General features: G+C 33.1%; 1 protein-coding gene across 1 annotated transcript in view; it reads right to left on the reverse strand.

Annotated features, from left to right (window-relative positions):
• Positions 1-6,269: 6,269 nt before the first annotated feature.
• Positions 6,270-23,734, reverse strand: part of LOC133173819 (ER degradation-enhancing alpha-mannosidase-like protein 3) — a 40,143-nt gene continuing 22,678 nt past the window's right edge. Inside the window, exons 19-22 of the mRNA XM_061308867.1 lie at positions 15,262-15,307; positions 12,666-12,845; positions 11,675-11,915; positions 6,270-9,975 (exon numbers count right to left, since the gene is read on the reverse strand). Of these exons, the coding sequence (XP_061164851.1) occupies positions 9,429-9,975; positions 11,675-11,915; positions 12,666-12,845; positions 15,262-15,307 (1,014 nt within the window). The 3' untranslated portion in view covers positions 6,270-9,428. The remainder of the gene's footprint in view (positions 9,976-11,674; positions 11,916-12,665; positions 12,846-15,261; positions 15,308-23,734) is intronic.

The following is a 23,734-nucleotide window of genomic DNA, read 5'->3' on the forward strand; positions in this document are numbered from 1 at the left end:
AAACAGAAGAATGGTTTGTGTTATGCACCTTGAATTATTTTCATGGTAATTTCAAAGTCATCTCATTTTTACTGAATTTCTGAGACTCCGTCCTTTACGGAGGAAGAATAACAATAATCCAAGGAATAAGGGTTCTTTTTTTAACCAAAGAGGACAGGGTGAAAGTGGTTATATTTTAGTTATGTTCTCCGGTTCCTGGGAATTTATTAATGTGTCAAAATTACTCAAATGATCCGATACTAAAAACTTTAAATTTGGGGTTTATTTAGATAGACTAAGCTTAAAATTCCCTCATAGATGATGAAGAAAATGGTTGCTTAAAGAATTCATTGAAGTGTCGAAACACATTCTGGTACATCAAAAAGTATTGATACTGATATTTAATCCACAGTGCTGGAATTGTTACGTGAATAAACCTAAAGTAAAATACCTTTGCATTTACTGATACTAAGATGGTAAACAATAGATTTCAAGGTGTATATAACCTCATAAACACTATCTGAGATCACGGGCCACTTCCGAGACATTATTTGATGATACTAAGATTTCAAGGGATACAATAACCTAGTCTGCAATACAACCTATCATTAAGTTGTTTGTTTGTTTGTATGTTGTTTAACGTTCCTCTCGAGAATTTTTCACTCATATGGAGACGCCACCACTTGCCCTGCAAATTTTGTCCTGTATTCGGCATTCAGTAATCAACCAGTGCTCGTTAGAAATCAACCAGTACTCGTTAGTGCTACTGCAACACGTGACCTCGCTTTATACGGTCTCATCCGAAGGACTGGTCTCCACGTCCCACAGTGGGATTCGAACCCGCGATGTAAGGATCAACTCCTTACTTCGCGACTCTAGAGCAGACGCTCTAACCACTGCGCCACGCGGGCGACATCTATCATTAAGTAAAATCCTGTCTGAAGTTTTTCATACTATTTGTTAAGCCATTATTTACACAATGAAATGTCTACGGATTTTTCCGTTTTCCCCGATCATGAAAAGGATCACACGGTGGGTGTGACCGATCGGCAGGGGATGCTCTATCCTCCATGGTACCTGATCACACCTCTGATGTTTTGGAGGTCCGTGTGTGTTCTGCTCACGATTTGTGTTGTCTAAATAGACTTTGAATACTTTTTGTTATCTTCATATTTAATTCCATTCATATGTCGACTCAATATACCCCAGTGAACTTGAAATAAAAGATACCATAGAGTCTGACACACATGTTTCATATCTGGGAAGTCGTTAATGGTAACCTAACAACAAAATGTTATGATAAAAGAGATGACTTCAACTTTTCAATCGTCAACTTCCCTTATCTATATAATAACATACCCTTTTCACCTGCATATGGAGTTTATGTCTTCCAGTTGATTCGTTACAGAAGAGCATGCTCTTCTTTCGAAAATTTTCAAAACGAGGCAAGCTATTGACAAACAAGTTGGTGAAACAAGGATATCAACAGTCTCGTTTAAAGTCAATATTTCGCAATTTCTATGGTCGATACAATGACCTAGTCAACAAATGCAATCTATCATTATGTCGAATGATGACTGACGTGTTTCATACTATTTGTTAGGCCATTATTTACACACTGAATTGTCTACAGATTTTCCCGTTATTTCCTGATCATGACAAGGAGCACACGGCGGGTGTAACCGGTCGACAGGGGATGCTTACTCCTCCATGGCACCTCATCCCACCTTTGGTGTTTTTGGAGGTCCGTGTTTGCTCTCGAAATTTGTATTGTTTTAATAGACTTATGAGCTTGATTACTGTTGTTTGTCTCCATATTTCATCATATGACAATAAAAAGGTAGAGAATAACGACAAAGGAAAAATATGAGAGTGATGACAATGATCAGGTAGTGATTGGAGACGATGAACTGGTAATGAATAATAAAGATGGAAAGGTAAAAGATAATGAAAAGAAATTATTAGATAATGTTAACAATGAACAGATAGTAAATGGTGACGATGAACATATAGAGAATTATTACGATGAAAATGCACTGTGTAGACAATGATGACAGAAGAAAAGCTAAGGAATGATGACCATGCATGATCAGGTTGTGAATGGCGACGATTTAAAGAAAGTGAATAATAACAAGGAGAAGATAGGGAATTATGATGACGAAAATAAAGGGAATAACGACAAAAGTAAAAGTTAGAAATGATGACAATGAACAAATAGTGAATGATGACGATGAAATTAGAGAATAATGACGATGAAAAGGTAAAGTTAGGAAAGGTCACAAATGCTGGCGATAGTCTGTTTCCTGTAGTCTGTTGATCTGTCCGTTCATCTGTCTAGCTTTTTGTCATTTTCTCAAAATGCGATTTAATTTCCTTTTGGTATCCCATTAAGTATACACCAATCTGGATAAACTGCTTTCCAATGTCCTAAAATGGTAACCAAATGTAGTTCTAATCAGAAAAATATAACTTGTTATTTATAGCTGCAGACGTCATTAGATAAATAACAAAGTTGATTAAACCTCCATGTTTTTCTATGTAATAAAGGATTAAGAAGTTTACCAAAGTGACGTTGGAGACAGAGTGGGTCATCCAGGGTTTAGTGAAATTGCGCTGTGATTAATTTTGCATGGATCTATGCTTCTTCTCAAGTTAAGCTATCGATTTACAAGGTGGATATATTTTAAAAGATGGACAATTTTATCTTACATGAAACTTTGTTGTTAACAAATAACATATCAAACAATATATCGAACCTTCCTGCTCTAGTTTACAAAATTAGGGACAGGCAAAATGATATACTAGTCTTTATTAGTCATTTTGTTCTCAGAATGCCTTTGAATCAGGTGCACAATTATAAACTGTGAAATTACTAATTTTTGTGGGGGTTTAATTTTCGTGGTTTTTGAAATATGAAGGACCCCATGAATTCATGTCCACCACGAAATGTAAATAAGTTACATAAGTACTGAACAATTTTTCATCCACGAATTCAAAATACCTACGAACCTATAGTTTTTCTTCAAACCATGAAAATTTAACCCCACGAAAATATGTGATTTTACAGTTTTGAGAGCAAGAGATTCTCACTTGGACTCGAGACAGACCCTGGCTTTGATAATGGAAGGTTAGATTTTTTTATTGCTGATTTTACCAACTTTAGTGTTTTGTTTATTCTCTTTACCTTTAACTATGGCACTTAAAGTAAATATAAAGTTTATCTTTTGTTAAACATGAGAATAAATGTTCTGAATGATACATATTTAGCTGAATTATTCGTGCAGGATTGCTATGGTTTGATATAATATGTAATCGTGTTAATCTCAGCTGATATTCGACTTTTCTGGCTATTTGAACTTCACCGAATCTCAGGAAATTTCTTCATTATATATGTCTCAAAAGTCTTTCTTATCTTTGGACGGTTTTAGCTATTATTGTGCGCCCTAGCTAGGTAACATGGCAGTTTGCTTCAAAAATATGATTCAAATATTAAAGTTACTATTACTTTTAATACTTTATTGCTTACAGTTTAATGAACACAAAGCAAGTATATTTCGATCAAACGATTGTTCCTATGACACAATATTTTATCTCCTGTCTGTGTATTGTTTTAGGTCCCATTCCAGAATGTTTCACTCATATAGAGAAGTCACCATATACCGGTGAAGAGCTTCAGCAAGTATATATAAAATCTTCTTCATAGGAATATAAAAAAGTCGGCTAATAAAAAAGCAAAATTGGTGCCCATCGCAATTCCAACAGATTCCTGGAAGACCTGGTCTCCAAGAAATACATAGATCAGCAGTCTTGTTTAAAGTCGTCATTTCGTAACTTCTATGGTAGATACAATGACCTTGTCAGCAAATACAATTTATCATTAACTCAAATGCTGACTGACGTTTTTCATACTAATTGCTAGGCCATTATTTACACACTGAACTGTCAACGGATTTTCCCGTTATTACCGGATCATGACAAAGAGCACACGGCGGGTGTGACCGGTCGGTAGGGGATGTTCACTCCTCTATGGCACCTGATCCCACTTCTGATGTTTTAGAAGACCGTGTTTGCTCTGTTCCAAAATTTGTATTGTTTAATAGACTTTTGAACTTGAATACTGTATGTTACCTCCATACATTTCATCGATGTTGTCGTTGAGGAGCTCCTGTATCCTTTTAATATCAACTTTAGAGTACTAGTGTGTAGAGCGATTTTTAACAAAGTAATTTTGTTGATGACCAATCACAAGATATGAAAATTTCAGAGTTCCGTTTTTATTGAAGAAGCAATAGTTGATATCAAAATACCTAGTTTTTAATTTATCGTGAGGAATGGTTATATAAAGTATTGAAAAGTCGTACGTTTTGATGTACTGACTTTGGAAAAAATTCTAGATTTTTTTCTAAAAGGTCTTTGGAGTTTTTGAAAATTACACTACACCATAATTTTGTTAGTAGGTAGGGAATAGCGGTTGCTTACGCGGGTTACTTATAGTATATATGCATTTTTCTCTAATAATTATAATAATAATAATAATAACCTTTATTTATCCAGGATTACACAATTAGCATAAAGCTAGTTTTCATTGTGGTCCTGCATCAACACATATTTACAATCATATATGGGCATATAAAATTAACATCTAAATAAAAAACATAAGATACAAGAGTACAATCACATGGCAGATATATACATGTAGAATCATACTTGTAACAATACACTCATAAATTGGCACATTTAATGAATTGGAATTAAAAGAAATCTTGTTAATTTAAGTATTGTATCTGTTAAAATACTCAGTAAGATATACAGATTTAAAAATACCCACTGAGCTAGAGTTCCGAACATTTTGTGATAGTTTGTTCCAAAGAAATGCAGACGAATAGCTATATGAACGTCTAAAGTTTAAGATGGCCTGATGGGCTCTAGCTTAAAACACAAGCTTTTTATATTAAACTTTTTTTTCCATTTTGGTGGTAAGAAATTCTTTCAAGAATGATTGACAAATATATTTGATAAGGAATTTTGATCCCGTACTCTCCCACCCCACCCCCTCTAGCCTCCTAGGGGCTCAGAAGCATGTGCCTTTTTAAGAAAGGATTCTTTAAAGATTTCCAAGATAGAGAATTTATTATGTAATAATTGTGCTGAGGTTGCCTATGTATCACGTGATTTCCTGGACAATTGGCCAGGTATTTGTCTAGTAGCAAGTGTATTCTAAATAGGCTTAAAATCTATTTAAATCAAACTTACATGGAGTGACAAAGTCTATCAGTCCCAGTTCGGATACTAAATTTAACGTAAACTGGATTATTTTAAGTCTTGCTCTTACCAATTTCGTGTGGATGATAAATAACACAAGACGTGCATTCAATTCTGGTTGTATATTGTCTCTGTTCAATAAATGGAGGACTTCAATCCCCAAGGACCTCTAACTCTGTCGCTTGCTCGGGTCATGCCCCATTGAAAACATACTGTAAATTATATCAATAATGCTTCGAATGTAAGGACCCTAACTCACACTAAAAATGCATCATTTCGTGATAATTTGATGCATAAGTGATCTGCTCTTAGATCTAAATAAAATAAATCGCTGCAATTTCTTTCAAGTTACTATCAATTTTACTCTGCCTAAACTTACTTACATTTAGAAATGCATATGACATGGGATACTGGGTGTCTTCAGAAAATGGGTCACGTTAAAGGAATTTATGTTTACTACTTTACTTATGTATCAAACCTGCCTGAACTCCTATATAGTCATAGAAGTGGCATATCCAGAGATGTTGTAAAATTTACCTACAAAGCACAGATAAAGTTTTTGAACCAATAAATGAAATATTGTTGGCATAATTATAATGAGGAGAAAGCCTTTCACTGTACAATAACTGTGAATATTAGATAAGACTTCGTTGCTGGACTCTAAGAGCCTTTTTTATCATTGATACATGGACTACATATATCCTTTTTTCATCCTAAACCAATTTTAACAGGTTTATAATAAAAAAATTGTATTTTTTAAAGCTAAACTTAAAAACAAATTGCAAGTTTTTAGAGAAATATATGTTTGGATGTGTTGAGAGATAAATTAATGCTATTTTTTTTTTCTTAGACAATTTATCAACTTTTGCGACAAAAACATGTTTGCACTCATGAGTGTTGCATAACACTTATTTCTCAGCTAAAAATAACATGTTTATACAGAGTACATGTATGTCCATGGACAAAGTACAATCTTAATTTATGTTAAACAGTTTTTTTTAGTAAAAACCCATAATATTTTGAACAAGTTTTATTCTTTTTTATTATTAATTTTTATTTTTTCAATATATAGTAAAAATGACATGTATTGTTCAAATAATCAAAAGGCTAGATTACTACCGGTATATGCACTGAAAAACAAGGGTTTGTTTTCTCAAGAAATATTTCAATTTTTTAAACACACAGAGAGAAAAAATGTAACATTCAGAAGACAATGTGGCTTTATTTCTTACAATTTAGATCTGAAAGCTAAATATAACTCACTTGTGAGTGTAATACCATTAATACCTCTTTATACAAGACCTGGTTGTACAATGTTTGAATCACTGAAATGAACTGAATCAAAAAATCAAACAGATGATATGAAATAAAAGGGTCAATGACAAATACTTGGATTTAATTGAACTGCACATACATAGATACACAGAGAGTGTACTTTGTTTTAAATGTAAGGAAATACAATGCCTTAATTAAAATGCACCAAAAATGAGCACAGTTTGCATCATTATACAGAGAATTAGTAATTAAAGTTGTTGTTTAACATGCATTACATTTAGGGTATTTGTCTTATAGGCCTACATCTGAAAGTGTGAATTAATGGTGTTCTAATCTTACTACTAAGAATTATGACATAAGGAACCGTCTATACACAGCACACTAAAGAGTTCTAAATTTCATGGTATTTTATTGCAGTTAAACTGATCTGCCCTTAGATCTTATACAAAATAAATTGAAATCTGAAGTTCATTACTTAATTTGTAATCAATTCAAGCATTCTTAATATTTCATTTGGTCTGGATGAATTAATTGAACACTTTATGTGCAATTACTTTTCTCATTTAAGTAAGCAATAGTGATTATAGTTCAACACTTTGAATATTTTTTCCTGGTGGGCAAATGGCAGGTACCCTTAGCTGAAAATTGAAATTCAATATATATATCTTTATATAATTTCTCCAGAGTTTAAAAAACGTTATTCTTTGGTGTATAGAGGGTTCAGAAAGATACATGTACCACAAACAAATTTTCATATCTTTTACATAGAAGAGTTTATTTGTATTTTTTTCAATATTTCTTTCAATGAAAATCTAGTTTGGAAATTTCAATTTTGCAAAATGTAAAAATAGATCCTTGAAAATGTTCCCTGAAACTTTACAGGAACAAAACTTCATACATGTACCACAAACAAATTGTCTTATCTTTTACACAGAAGAGTTTATTTGTATTTTTTTTCAATATATCTTTCAATGGAAATCTAGTTTGGAATAAAACTGTACATAGCAGATACTGGAAGTTAGTGATTTCTGTATGAGCAGGAAATAAAAACATTAATATCTATCTCTAATTTACAACCAGTTTAAAAACACAAAACAACAAACACAAATCTTTGTCTTGAAATTAATTCAGTGTTTTTGAACATTGCATATTACTGTGGAAGGAGATTTGGCAGTTTGTTTTCCTTTTGACAATATTCTCATTTTGTTCAATCAACTAAAGAGATTATCCAGTTGATGAAATCAATGAAATATGATAATTTTTCTATCTCTCTATCACACACACCCTCACACCCTCACACACTATGACTATATTGGCATTAATTTATGAGGTTCAACTATAAACAAAAAAAAGGATATGTCAATTAAAACAATAAATATATCAAATCAAGAAGAAATTCAAGACTTCTTCTATCAAGTTATCTATAAATTATTATTTTATCAGAGAAACTTTACTGATGATGAAAAATGTCAGCTGGTTCTACTGAAGACAAACTACAAGGAAAACAATATTACCTAACTGTAGTTCAAATAATTCTTCTGGTAGAAAAATTAAAAATAGTACATTCCGAAATGTTTACCTCTGTTTAATTTATGATGCTGAAACAGAGAGGTTACTTGCTGAGTTTAGTGAACCTTTTGTATAATCATACATTTATGAAAGAAATACTTGACTAATCTGAATTCATATTCATAATTCAAGTAAAAATTTTACATATATAAAATAAAATTATCTGTAACATTTTAAAATACTACGATGCTTAACACCAAGTTTTTAGACTGGGGTTCAAAGCTTCAGTGCTTAAAGTTGTGTCTCAAAAAGATTTTTATCAACTTCTTACAATAGCAGTCATGTTACATCATTTTTGCATGTTCTATGGTGGTGTCCAGTTAATTATTCCTTTTATGCAAATACTGAATGAGGCATTAATTGAAAATTAATTAGTAAAACAAGAACATATATTGCATTCAAAATGTTAAATCTAAAAAACATCAGCTTATGTCAAAAACAAGGGACATCATCAAATATGACACAACTGTTTCATCAGCTTCCAATGTAAAAGCTTTACATAAATTTCATAAAATGCACCAAATTCTTTTTTAAAAAAAACCTCACATAAAGCTAATAATCTGGAAAGAATTTCAAAGTTTCACTTTGTTTATCAATACTTATGGACAGCTCTATACATGTTCAACTTACACAACATACAAAATATATGTCTTGATTGTTTACAACTTAGAGGCACTTCCAAATGAAATAAACTTATTCTTATTATATCATTCTGCCTCGATTACTTGCCATGAGACAAAAACAATCAAAGACAAAATGTCTCTTAGAGTCACCCACAGGTACACTTAATACTGGAGCATGTAACCAAACTTAAATAAATCAGATATATCTACCAATACTCATCACATTTCAAAGCTCCCTCCTAATAAGCCAAACTTTAATAAATGTAAATATCCTTTACAATCAGAAAACAAAGATTAAAACTCTACCAGTCTTAGTTATTCAATATGAGTTTTGACTTGTACATAGGAATAGAACCTAGATTTTTATGTGCAACTAAATATATGTATGTTAAAATCTACTGAGGATCAAAATAAAACTGGTCATGTTTTAATCAACATTCTGTTTTATATTTTATTTTTTTTTAACTGAATTACTTTTTTCTTATACTTTTGAAATATATTGAATTTCAAGGTGTCTCCGAATTATGGATGAGATGCTTCCAGATGTACAGATCACTCCAATGTGTATATCAAAGAATGCCAATTAATAATTTTACATTAAATTGTTTGAATATACCAGCAAATTTAATTTTTCCTGACTTGTCCAGCTTCCAGAATGATGTTGCACAATTATACTTAATCCTTTATAAATTACAAAATAAAACATATTCTCTAAATGCGTTAAACTCCGTCGCTGGCTTGTTTTTGTGGTATACTGTCCACTTTGGTCACTTTCCTGTTTTTCTGAAGTGGACAATGTCTTTCACTAAATTTCAGTAATGGATTAGTCCTCTTGCAAGAAAAACTTTGATTTTTGTCTTTGCTCTGTGAAGTGTATAAATGTGAAGCACCGTCCACCATATCTTTAGGTCCTGAGATTATAATGGGGTCCTCCTCTACTTGAAGAAGTCCAGTCAGTTTTAAAATATTTTGCCCTGTATCATGGCTAATATCTACCTGAAAAATGGCTGCTTCTAGCATTCTGGCCAGAGCTATTAAATATTCCTCTTGTTTTTCTAGCAATAGAAAGTTTGTTCTCTGGCGTAATATTTCCACTATCTGAACATATAAAGTATTTATTTCTGGTTTTCTGTTTTCTGTGACTTGGAAAAGATGAAACCTCAAGTCCACTGTATTATCCTTATTGCGAATTATTGTAAAACTATTCTCCCCTGGCAGTGTTGTGGCAAAAACAGACAAAAATGCTGGGCCATATTGAGTGCTGCAGCTAAAATAAATAAAATCAGAGTTTTAAAAACCAGTAGTTTAAAATACTTTTGATGGTGCTGAATCAAACAAGTGATAATGTGAATACAGTAAAACTCAGTTATAATGAACTTGCTTACAAGAAAATCTCAGTTACAAGGAAACATTTAGGCTTTGTTGAATGGCCTTTCAATTCATGTGGAATAGCCTATCCTTCCTAAAGCTGTGTGGAGTGGTCATTTTTATTTCTTATGATATGTTGAATGGCTTTTCATTTCTAACCATGTGGATTAATCTATGTTTCCTAAACCTGTGAAGTGGCCTTTTATTTCTAATATGTGGATATGCATATACTTTCCTAAAGCTGTGTGGCCATCAGTCTAATGATATGATGATTGACCTATACTTTCTACAGTCAAGTGGAGATGGTGTTCATTCAGAATTTCTTTTCATTTCTTACTATGTAGATTGACCTTTCTTTTCTAATGCTGTGTGGGGTTAATGTTCATTTCTAATGATATTTGTAGTGACCTATCATTCCTTATGTTGTGGGGAGTGGCTTCTAAGCATTGGAATTGGCCTATCTTTATCTTTCCTACAGCAATCTGTATGATTCTGTTGATAAGTGGAGAGGGCTTCCATTTCTAAAGCTGAATGGGATATGGATACTGTAAACCAACTATTATTCGCGTCGTCTTTTATTCGCGATTCGTCAGTTTGAAATCAATCCACAGCGATTAATTTTTGCGACTGAGAAAACATTCTCTATAAATACAAAGCAAAATAAAAGGTTCGTGGCGATTAATTTTCACGAATTCAAGTAGGTCGCAAAACTCGCGAATATTTCTCACACATGAATAAAATTGGTTTACAGTATGTAAAATGACCTATCCAGTGTTCGACGCTAATGTTATAGTCTCAGATTAATACATTTTCATTCAGACTAATAGTCTCTTTGGCTAATTAGTCCAAACGCACCAATTAAAATTTCTCGAAAACAATATGTCAAATAAATTACTGATTTCTGATTCTCAACAACTTTTACTGGAAAACCCCGCATTTTTAGCTTTTTAGCTTCTTGGCAGGTAGTTAGACAATTCCAAGTCAATTCAGTGCTTAATTTTATGACTGACTGATATGAAGTAAAACATTTAGCAATCATGATTTAGTATGACACATAAAGGAAAGATATCGGACATTTTGGATGTAAGTATTGAGAAAAATAACGAGATCAGGAATATGATTGTACTTGTTGATGGGAAGATTTCAACAAGTCTGATTAAAACACTTCACATAGATGCTTTGTTTATTTCAAAAAAAGTAGAAAAAGTACATTGTAATGTTTATTTTTAAATTAATCATTACAAAACATTGATGTTTCTGTTTTTTGATGGACTCAAAAAAATTGTGTGTGAACTAGAAAATAAAGAAGTACTATTCCGGCTGGACTAAAGCCTAAAAAAAGTTAGTGTCAAACCCTGCTATCACTCTTAATGCTGTATGGAGTGGCCATTTGTGGAATGGCCTTTCATTCTTAATGCTGTGTGAAGTGGCCATTCCTTTCTAATGATATGCAGTGGTTCATCACTCTTAATGCTGTGAGGAGGGGTCTTTCACACCTCATACTGTGTGAGCTACCCTTTCATTTCTAATACTGTGTGGAGTGGCTTAGCATTCCTGATGATGTGTAGGGACTTGTCTAACACTGTAATAACTTGTACCTGTATGTGTCTGTAGTTTTTCCTAGAGATTCTAAAGCTTCCACAGACTGGACATGTTTAGTAGCCTGGGTGTTCAGTTCTGCAGATTTGTCATTAGAAGAACTCTCCACCTGAGTGGATTCTGTGGAGGGTGGAGCTTCCACTTGTACTTTGGTGTGGATTTCTGTTGGGACTTCCTTTTTCTCTGAGTCACCTGGATTTAAAGGTTCTGCTTTTTCACTATTGGCTGTATTGAAAACCACTGAAAGTTAGGGAAAAAAATCTCTATTAAGCATCTCTCCCTTCTACATCTATTGTAAACACTTTTTTATACTGATTTAATATATTTTTGTTTTTGTCTTATTTAAAGTGCTAAAAGTACTTCACTTCTTAAATAACTTGACATTTAAACATGCATTCTCTGTAAAATCTTTGAAACAACATCTCTCCAATTTTGATGAAGTTTGCACAACAGGTGTGCCTTGGATAGAAACTACCCAATATGGTGTTAAAAGTTTCACACGTGCACCCGGTTGCCATGGAGACTGAATACACAGTATAAAGATTTTCTCACAAAAATTTGAATTCTTAGAAAATAAGATAGTCTATTTATCACATTCTTATTTATAATGAATTTACTCATAACATTTTTTTTTCAAATAAATATCAAAGTAACATAAAAAAAAGTATTAGTACATTCATTACAGAATATAATTTCAATTTCTCAAATGAATTAATAAGGGGGAGATATGTTTCTTTAAGTGTATCTCACTGCTGATAACCTTTTGTTATAACAGTATTCATGTCATTCCCTAAGAAAGATGTCAATCAAATATTTCTGTGTCCAATTAATCTATTAAGCCATTATCAATAAGGCCAATCACTGATTAAATATAATAATGATGTAACAACTTGGCATCACTTTTCAGTACATACGTGTAGGTCAACAGTACCTACAAATCTGAGAACTCTAAATCAGTGTCCTACTAATTCATTAAATGTGATAACTTGCCGTCACTTTTAGGTGTGTACGTCAATAAAAGCTCTAAGTCTGGGTACTCGTAAGCCGCGTCCAATAACCGCTGTCCCTCCTTAAAGAACAGGAAGACAAGGGGGATCACCACATCTGACTGGCCATCTCCAGACATTGCAAATAACAAACTTGACTCTGCAGTACTTTCTTTGTTGTTATCTGAAGAAAAAAGAATTTGATGGCAGGTAAAAGCTGACTTGAGTTTTTAGCTCAGTCCTTTATGAAACTTTGATCCCTTATTGTGACCCCATCCTACCTTCAGAAGCCATGATATTAACTAATTTGAATGAACACCTTCAAGAAACTTTAATATAAGTTTCATCTTCTCTGACCCAGTTAGGATCATAAGATGATTTTTAAAAGATGCCACCAAATTTTCACCATTTCTTAATCATCTCCCATTGAGAGAGTACATGTCCCTTCATTTGAATTAACTTAAAATCCCATCACCCAAAAATGCTTTTTGAGGCAAGTTTGGTTGAAATTGGCCCATTGGCTCTGGAGAAAAAGTCAAAAATGTGAAAAGTTTACAGATGACACATGACAAACTATGCAGGATAGATAATGTCAGACACCTTTTCATTAGTTAAGCCCACTTGAGCCTTTGTTTCACATGAGCAGTCAACATGGAATGCTAACTCCACTATGGCACCTGATCCCACCTCTGATGTTTTTTAGAGGTCTGTGTTTTCTCTGCTCCCAATTTGTATAGTTTCAATGGACTTTTCAGGGATAGACATTAACTGTCAGATTCACTTGTCCTTCGGGCAAGTGATCTCAAACTTTGACTTGTCCGAATACAAAACTTGGTTGCCCAAATTAGGAAAGAACTTAAGAAGAAAATTATTTATTACTGTAAAGCGCTTCGTGATCGGGAGGTCGTGAGATCGAATATCGGCCGCGACTGACCTAAGTTGATAAAAAATGGGTAGCAACTGTTCCTTCACCATGCGCTCGACACTTTGAAGTGAAAGTTGCGGGTTCTTCGGATGAGATCTTAAAAACCGAGGCCCCGTGTCACAGCAGGCGCTGGCACAATAAAAATCCCTCACTGCTCAATGGCCCTAAGTGCCGAGTAAAGGTCAAAATTTGAAGCCTTCACCGGTATATGGTATATGGTGACGTCTCTATATGAGTGAAAAATTCCTGAATGAGACGTAAAACAACATACAATCAATCAATCAATGTTACTGTAAATGTTATGATAAGGAAAAATGTGACCAAATACACTATTGTCAATTTGGCAAGTTGAGCTACCTGAAAAAATTGCAATGCTGCATTTGTACATAAATGTGTAAATTTAACCTATTAGCACACACTGCCATGCAGCAGTTGCCCTCCATTTCCTTATAATAAAATTCATTAAAAATTATTTTTGGTAGGATCCTTTTGTGAATCGCGATTTTCAGAGATAACTCTGAAGCAACGCTAAAGGAAGATAGTTGCTACGAAACATACACCTTATCTTAATCAGGATACATCCTGTTACACTGTACTTATATTTTGTGCGTGAATAAATAATCTAATTTCCTAATAAGAAGTTAACAAAATTTTGTTAGACGTAGAGTGTATTTACTACGAAAGAAAATAAGAACCTGATTTTTAAATGAACGGTATAATACAGAAACGCTAGCAAGGGATTCCGAATGCAAAAACAGGTCAGGTATGTTGCAGAAATAAAGTGTTCAATTTATTGTTTTATTTATAAATTTATGTAGACTAAATAAATATGTACATATGAATGAAAAAAATTCACTTGCCCTATTGGACAAATGCATCGACAATTTCACTTGCCCGAACTGATGATTTACTTGTCCCAGGCAATCGGACAACCGTTAATGTCGATCCCTGCTTTTGAGCTTGTTTACTGTTCAATATCTCCATATTTCATGAGCTAATTAGGTCATAAATCATTACTCCCCCAACTCTCTACTGCTCAACTTTCATCCTAAGTTTCCTTAAGGCCTGTTGTTCATGTATCAAAACTTTGAAGTTGCTGTTATACTGGATTCCTTACTGTATACAGGTTTTTTTTCGCCCCGTGTTATTTTCGCCCTTTCATACTTGCAAACAAGTTTGCCCCGTTTTAAATTCGCCCAGTCATAGTTTTGTTTAAGAAATAATACTGTATTCCTTTAATTCGCCCCGTTTAAATTTGCCCAAATGAGGGTAGGGCGAAAGGGGCGAAAATAAATTGGGGCGAAAATTTCCCTGTATACAATATTTTTAGCGAGTACTTATTATCACGAAATGGCTCTCTAACGTCAAATCGTGAGAACATTAATTTATGAGTGGATGGTTTATGAAGGGATTTCACATTGATTTCAGGACCATAAAAAAAAGCGAGCAATTTTATTTCGCAAGTGGTGCTTCTCGCGTAATTACACAATAATTAATTCCTTGTGTATAAATAGGAATCTAAAGTATTGTAATGAACTTATTGCTTTTAATCTGATGTTGTGTAAGTAACTAATTCATCATTGGAAATAATTCATTACAAAATAAATTTAGCATTATTGATAGAAATAATGCCACATACTTCCTATTGATGTTGTATTAAGGCTAATATTCTTACCAATGACAATGCCTCCTATAGCACCTGCTGCCTGTAAACGCCTGGCCTGTAAAACAAAAAACAGAAAAAGCCTGTAAACATCTGGTCTGGAAAACAAAAAACAAAAAAAGCCTGTAAACATCTGGCCTGGAAAAGTAAAATACACCTTCAGATTTAAAATAAAAGAGTCCTTAACACCTGGCCTGGAAAAGAAAACAGTCCCATTTTGAATACAGGCCTGTTATAAAGACTTGATTTTGAAATAGAAACAGACTGTAAAAACTGCCCTGTATCACCCCTCTAATTCAATATAAATGGCATTTTGTTCATTAAAACTTGTTTGAATGCAAAGAAGAATTCATTAGTAATTGATTAATAATTCTAAAATCAGTGTCAATAAGTTCATTACTTCCAATTACAGCTCTTTTCATAATGGGGTGAAAAAGAGCTAGGTTCACTTTATGCATAAAATGGCCCTGTAGATAAACCAATTTATCCACTAACACACTATTTCCCTTTCTTAACATCAATATAAAGTAGAGACTTGGCGCTTTCAGTTTGTATATAAAAGTTTCCTCTAAAGACTCCAGATACTGGAAAACAGGTTGTGTGAAATTGCAATGTTCTTGAATTTTGCAGAAAACAGGTGAATTTGAGAACCTTCAACGAAGAATTAAAATATGAGCACACCCCTCGATCCAAAAATTAAAGTATGTTTTATAATCTTAATAAGCAGTTCTTTCATAATACAGCTAAACTTCGAAATCTCGAACACGGATATCTCGAATACCCCAGATATATCCAAGTAAGGCCGCGGTCCCGACGAAATTTGCCTTATACATGATTAAAATAAACCCCTCTATGTCGAACACGGTAATGTCGAATACCCCGGTTATCTCGAAGTAAAATTGTGTTCCCATTCATTAAAATCACATGCGTTATCTCGAAGTCAGATAACTTTCCGCTCTGATGATCAAGTCCGTTAGGTAAACTGAATGCTCTATTGATAACACCCACCTGTCTGTCATGCTCGGGTTACCTGCGTTCCTGTGATCAACAGATACATGCAATAGCGCGATAATTATACGAAGTGTATGTATGGCTTACACTTGATTTTAATTATGCAAGCCAAAGGTTGTGTGTATTAGTCTAATGCATATGCGCGGATGACACGTTAATTGTTTTGTGGCTTGGGTACGTTTATCTTGATAATCGCTATTTAATGCTATGTGAAATTGCGCGCATACATAGTTTATGCATATGAAAGTGAAAGTTATAAACATCAAAGTGAAACAAAATTCTGTAATTTAATGCAATTAGAATTTATTTTTCCTACATGAGCGTGCAGAATTTACAATCGTCAGTACACACCGTCATGTGAACGTGTGTCGCAGTGAAAACTTGTGCCGTGTGATTCAGTGTTGTTCTCTTGTTAGACAAAAGTGCGTGATTCTTCTTCTGCATTTGATTTTATTATGGTAAAATAATTTTATTTTAACCAATTATACATGTATGATCATGTTTTTCCAATAAAAGAAAATGTATATTTCGTTTTCGTTATTCTGACAGCGACCGGTTTTTAAAATCTACTATGCATAAATGATATCTGGTTATGTATACATGGGAAACGATGCTAGCAGTTGACTTGCCGCGTTGGTAGAAGGATTATACTTCTGTGCATATTATACAAAGTTTTTATTTTGTGAATTATAAAGAGGATGCAAAAATCTTTTTATTGCTAAATACATGTACATGTATATTAAAGAAATCGTATACAGAATTTCAAACAAGAAGGAATTTTGACGTGTTTTTACTATTAAGTACATGTTCACTGCACTAAGTTTATTTGAAGTTCATTTGAATTATAACCCTCGATATGTCGAACCCCCGGATATCTCGAAGTTCATCAACGGTCCCCTCAACTTCGAGATAATGAAGTTTAACTGTATATTTGAACATTTTGGATTGGAGGTTGTGCTGTATACAAAATATTGAAAAATAGCATCATATTTTGGCCATTTTTGAAGAAATATTCGGGATATGTGAATAATGACGCAATTCATGACGTCATAATGTATTGACTAGCAAGAAAATTATGTCATTTTTAGTAGAAATTCAGTCACCAAGTGTTCAAGTGATATTTATTGCCTTGTTGACTAAAACTATGCAGTTTAAATTTTTCAGAAATTTATAGGGCCCAAAAAGGCCCTAAGTGGCCCTTGCTCTTTTATCCATTGAAATCAGGCTTTAACACATCACAATTTTCAAATATGCATTGAAATGAATAAATGACCATTAAATTTTTCCATATGTTTAATTTATGAAATTTGATAAAATCTTTATTTATAATCTCCTTTGAAGTTGATATAAAGTGGCCATTTTTTTTTTTTTTTGTCTGTAAACATATGTTCCTCCCTGTGAAACAACAAAAGCTTTCAATTGGTATGTATTTGTGTAATAACAAGAGGCCCAAGGCCCTAGAATTGCTCTTCTGATAAATTGTACAACACTATTACTTCTATTCTAAGCCTCATATTATTTGAAATATTAGGGAAGATTAAACCTTGAAATTCCAAAAGTAGATCACAGTAACCTACTTTTTTGGTTAAGAAACTCTGAGGACTCAAAATGCATCAACTGACACGGTTTGATGACTCTAAGTCTCTTATTATACAAAATGATTTGATATAGCTGTGAAACTCCAAAATTAAGTCACCATGACATACTCTTTTGTTAACATACTCAGAAATGCATCAACTATCAAAGTTTGATGATTCCTAAGCCAATTAGTTTTTGAAATATTTAAATATAGCCAAGAAAAGTCAAAAGTAGGTCAGAGTGACCTATTTTCTTGATGAAATAACCAAACGACTAAATATGCATCAGCAGACAAAGCTTGATGATTCCAAGCCTCTTATTCTTTGAAAAATTCAGATATTGCCTTAAATTTCCAAAAGTAAGTCACTCTGACTTACTTTTGACTTGACACATTTCCAGGACCAAAGATGCATCAATTGACAAAGTCTGGTGATTCTTAGCCAATTAGTGTCTGAAATATCTAAATATACCCATGAATTCCAAAAGTAGGTCACAGTGACCTACTTTATGGTTGAAACATTTCAAGGACTCAAGATGTTTAAAAATTAATTTCCATTTTCCATTAATTTCTATAGTGAAAAACACAAGTTTTACTAAAATTATAGAGTAATCTCTCTTTGTTAGCTCTACTGGTCAGAGACCAGAAGAGCTTATATAATAGTATGGTGTCCGTCGTCCGTCTGTCTGCCTGTCCGTCTGTCTGTAAACAATTTTTCAAAATGCTACTCCTCCTACAGTTTTGGTTAGACTTCAATATAACTTGGCACACAAGTAGACTAGAGTAAGATACATAATTTATTGCAGCAGTTTTTGATTTTGATGAACGGTGTTGCCATGGTTACTAAAAATAGAAATTTCTGTGACATTCATTTAAAATGCTACTCCTCCTACAGTTCTGGTCTGATTTCAATATAACTTGGCACATGAGTAGACTACACTAAGATACAAAAATTAGTGCATCGGTTTTTGATTTCAATGAACAATGTTGCCATGGTTACTAAAAATGGAATATTTTTGTGATATTCCTTTTAAAACGCTACTCCTCCTACAGTTTTGGTCTGATTACAATACAAGAGCACCGCTAAGCGGAGCATCCCCTCACGCCAGGAACTTCACCAGTAATGGCAATGTCTCCATACGAGAGAAAAATTCTCAAGAGGGACTTTAAACAAAATACAATCATCAAGCCCTAATAATCAACGGTACCCAGTATTCCTATGTAAAGTTTAAAATAAGGTAAAGAAATTAAAATATATTGCAACACTAATTAAATTTTAACAAAAGTCAAGGTGGATATCCTCGGGGGTGGGGTGGGGGTTGCGTCATAAGCATACGTGATTGGGCAGTTTCCCTTATTCCTAGCAGAAACATGTCACGTATGCTTTAAATTTCATTAATTTTCCTACCTGAGTAAACCTCACAGTAGCATGGAATATGCCTCAAATCTGAAAATACGCACGGAAATAATATTTTTTTGTAGTGAAAAATGACAATATACCGGTGTTGAGATGTCAATGGCACTTGTGAAACTTTATATTTATCACTGTTTATAACTTTCAAGAATTACGTGCGCCTCAGGCCCCTATTGTAAACACACACACGTGTGGCAATTTGGTATTGAAACCGCGACGTTCATCAAATTATTTCAGTTACTCTGTGACAGAGATGACACTTTTAATTCATAAAAACTTTCTCAGATACGCACAATAAAATGACAATACGCAAATACAAAGTAGAACTTACAGAAGCGGCTCTATCAAAACGACCCGAATTTTAACCTGTTAAATTTACCGGAAGTGAGTATTGTCAACTCGTACATAAAATTGCAGGGTTTGAAGGTAGTAAAAACGTGATATTTTAAGAACTATTTCACCGCTTAACTTGAAAATGAATAGGTTTCGTCCTTTTACAATGCCACATAAGTATGTGAAGGCTGAAAAATGATAGTGCAAAGGTTCTCTTTAAATCTTGCCCACAAGCTGTAACGGACACACTAACACACTACCACACACACATACGCACAGTAGCGATGCTATATCCCCTCCGCAACTAGTTGCGCGAGGGGATAATAACTTTGCACACAAGTAGACTACACTATGATACATAATTTAGTGCATAGGTTTTTGATTTCAATAAACAATGTTGCCATGGTTACTAAAAATAGAAATTTCTGTGAAATTCCTTTAAAACACTACTCCACCTACAGTTTTGGTCTGATTACAATATAACTTGGCACACAAGCAGACTACACTAAGATACATAATTTAGTGCATCAGTTTTTATTTCAATGAACGGTGTTGCCATGGTTAATAAAAATAGAAATTTCTGTGAAATTCCTTTAAAACGCTACTCCTCCTACAGTTTTGGTCTGATTTCAAAATAACTTGGCACACAAGTAGACTGCACTATCATACATAATTTAGTGCATTGGTTTTTGATTTCAATGTGCATTGGTTTTTGATTTCAATGAACGGTGTTGCCATGGTTATTAAAAATAGAAATTTCTGTGAAATTCCTTAAAAACGCTACTCCTCCTACAGTTTTGGTCTGATTTTAATATAATTTGGCACACAAGTGGACTTCACTTTGATACATAATTTAATGCATCAGTTTTTAATTTTGATGAATGGTGTTGTCATGGTTACTAAAAATAGAAATTTCAGTGAAATTCCTTAAAAACACTTTTCCTTCTACAGTTTTGGTCTGATTTTAATATAACTTGGCATACAAGTAGACTACACACACTAAGATACATAATTTAGTGCATCAGTTTTTGATTTCGATGAACGATGTTGCCATGGTTACTAAAAATAGAAATTTCTGTGAAATTCCTTTAAAACGCTACTCCTGCTACAGTTTTAGTCTGCTTTTAATATAATTTGGCATACAAGAAGACTATACTGAGGTACATAATTTAATGCATCGGTTTTTGATTTCGATGAACAGTGTTGCCATGGTTACAAAAAAAAAAGTTTTTTCTGTGAAATCCCTTTAAACCGTTACTCCTCCTACAGTTTTGGTTTGATTTCAATCTAATTTGGCACACAATTAGAATACACTACAATACATAATATGCATTTCGGTTTTTGATGTGGTTACTAAAAATAGAAATTTCTGTGAAATACTTTCAAAACGCTACTCCTCCTACAGTTTTCGTTTGATTTCAATAGAACTTGGCACAGAAGTAGACTACATTAAGATACATATTAATTCTATTTATTAATGCATGTTGCAAATCCAAGTGCTACTTTGTTATATGTACAGACTAGTAGAGCTACAGTCTCATCAGAGACTTCTGGTTTTCCAAAATAAGTTATGTTTTATGAAAATTCACATAAATATCTACATAAATATGAAACCAGAAGTCTCTCATGAGACTGTAGCTCTACTGGTCTGTATGTATAACAAAGTAGCACTTGGATTTGCAACATGCATTAATAAATAGAATTATGTATCTTAATGTAATCTACTTCTGTGCCAAGTTATATTGAAATCAAACGAAAACTGTAGGAGGAGTAGCGTTTTGAAAGTATTTCACAGAAATTTCTATTTTTAGTAACCACATCAAAAACCGAAATGCATTTTATGTATCGTAGTGTATTCTGATTGTGTGCCAAATTAGATTGAAATCAAACCAAATCTGTAGGAGGAGTAACATTTGAAAGGGATTTCACAGAAATTTCTTTATTTAGTAACCATGGCAACACTGTTCATCGAAATCAAAAACCGATACACTAAATTATGTATGATAGTGCAGTCTACTTGTGTACCATGTTATACTGAAATCAGACCAAAACTGTAGGAGGAGTAGCGTTTTAAATGAATTTCACAGAAATTTCTGTTTTTAGTACCCATGGCAACACCTCACATTGAATTCAAAAACCGATGCACTAAATTACGTATCTTAGTGTAATCTACTTGTGTGCCAAGCTATATTGTTATCAGACCAAAACTGTAGGAGGAGTAGCCTTTTAAAGGAATTTCAAAGAAATTTCTATTTTTAGTAACCATGGCAACACCGTTCATTGAAATCAAAAACCAATGCACTAAATTATGTATCTTAGTGTAGTCTACTTGTGTGCTAAGTTATATTGTAATCAGACCAAAACTGTAGGAGGAGTAGCGTTTTAAAGGAATTTCACAGAAATTTCTATTTTTAGTAACCATGGCAACATTGTTCATCAAAATCAAAAACCGATGCACCAAATTATGTATCTTAGTGTAGTCTACTTGTGTGCCAAGTTATATTGTAATCAGACCAAAACTGTAGGAGGAGTAGCATTTTGAAAAATTGTTTACAGACAGACGGACAGACAGACAGCTAAATGGACAGACAGACAGACAGACCGACGACGGACACCTTACTATTGCATAAGCTCTTCTGGTCTCTGACCAGTAGAGCTAAAAATCATTCATTGACAAATATATCAACTTTTGAAAATTGGCTTGGAGGTAGGCGGCAGATCAATACTATCATTTGCAGTTCTTTAAAGTGATAATGGACAATGGACATAGGATTGTTTATTAACATCATAATCAGCAGAAATGCTTTTCTTTGAAAATTACTTCTCTTAAATTACATATGATTACTTAACATTTCATTCTGCTAAGTTTAATTAGCACTAAATCAAGAGACGTGATTACTTATGTTTCGTAATTGAAGAACTATACTTTAATTGAGAGAACAATTATCACCTATTCTATAAATAGTACACACTATACATTTACCAGGTCCAGCACAATCTCTTGATTTAGCTATATAGCTTGAAAAAGCTATATAGCTTTATTAAGCTATTCAAAATAGCTTGATTAAGCTATTTATGTGCAGTTTTTCAAAAAAATGTGTTTTGTAAGAAGAGTCGCAAGTATTTGACTATTCATATATGTACTATGGGCTATCAAAACAACAACCGAAATCAAAGTTAGTTCTAACATTGCAGCATTTGAATACTTTTAAGCAAAAGATGAATTTCCATTGTTTGAGTAACTGTACACAACCTTTAGTGCGTTGAGGCGTGAATAAGTATGATTGCTTCTCATTGTACTGAATTATTACCAATCAATTATCTTGTTGACCATAGTTGGCCTCTTTTATAATTTCAATGAAGAAGTAACTGTATCAATTGCTTTAAATAGCCCCAAAACTGTTAGAACTTTGAGTACAAAGTCTCTTAAGGAGACGTAATTTGATGAGTGATTTTTACATGCATTATTTTCAGAAGAGTTCAAGGTTTAATATTATCACTGCACCAAGGTGCGACTTTTTGTGCATGCTGAGAAAATAACACATTTAAGAAAAAAGTGTGATAAAATAGCTAAAACAAGCTATTCTGAATAGCTTAATAAAGCTATATAGCTTTTTCAAGCTATATAGCTAAATCAAGAGATTGTTTTACTGTCTGTTTTTTAAAAAATTAAAGTTATATGAGCTGCAACTTTGATGTCAGAAATTTTTGTTGAGAAATTGTAATTTACTATTTTAATGACAGAAAAAAGAACATTTATAAACTTCTGTTGTTCATATTTGTGATGGAAAAACTATTTATAAGCTTTGATTGGTGCAAAATTACATTATTGTCGTCCTGTACAATATTGATTTCTTATATAATACTATACATTTCATTGTACAGAAGTCTTTCTTCTGAAACAATTTAATACTTTATATTTGTCTTATTGATCATAAAGGCGTAAATTATATACAAATTCATTATAATAACACATTTTAACAGAAAAATAAAATTCTCAAAAATGCAGTTCATATTGCTTTAATGTATGTTTGTGGATAACTTGAAATTTAAAGATCATTAACTTCCTTATGATCACAATTCGTAAATTTCATATTTTTTACTGCAGTTATCAAATGGAACCCCTGATTAAAAATATCAAGTTAATCAGA

This window comes from Saccostrea echinata, unplaced genomic scaffold (genome assembly GCF_033153115.1).
Source record: "Saccostrea echinata isolate AGI-Se365-2 ecotype Australia unplaced genomic scaffold, CSIRO_AGI_Sech_v1 ptg000056l, whole genome shotgun sequence".
In the NCBI taxonomy this organism is placed as follows: Eukaryota; Metazoa; Mollusca; class Bivalvia; order Ostreida; family Ostreidae; genus Saccostrea; species Saccostrea echinata.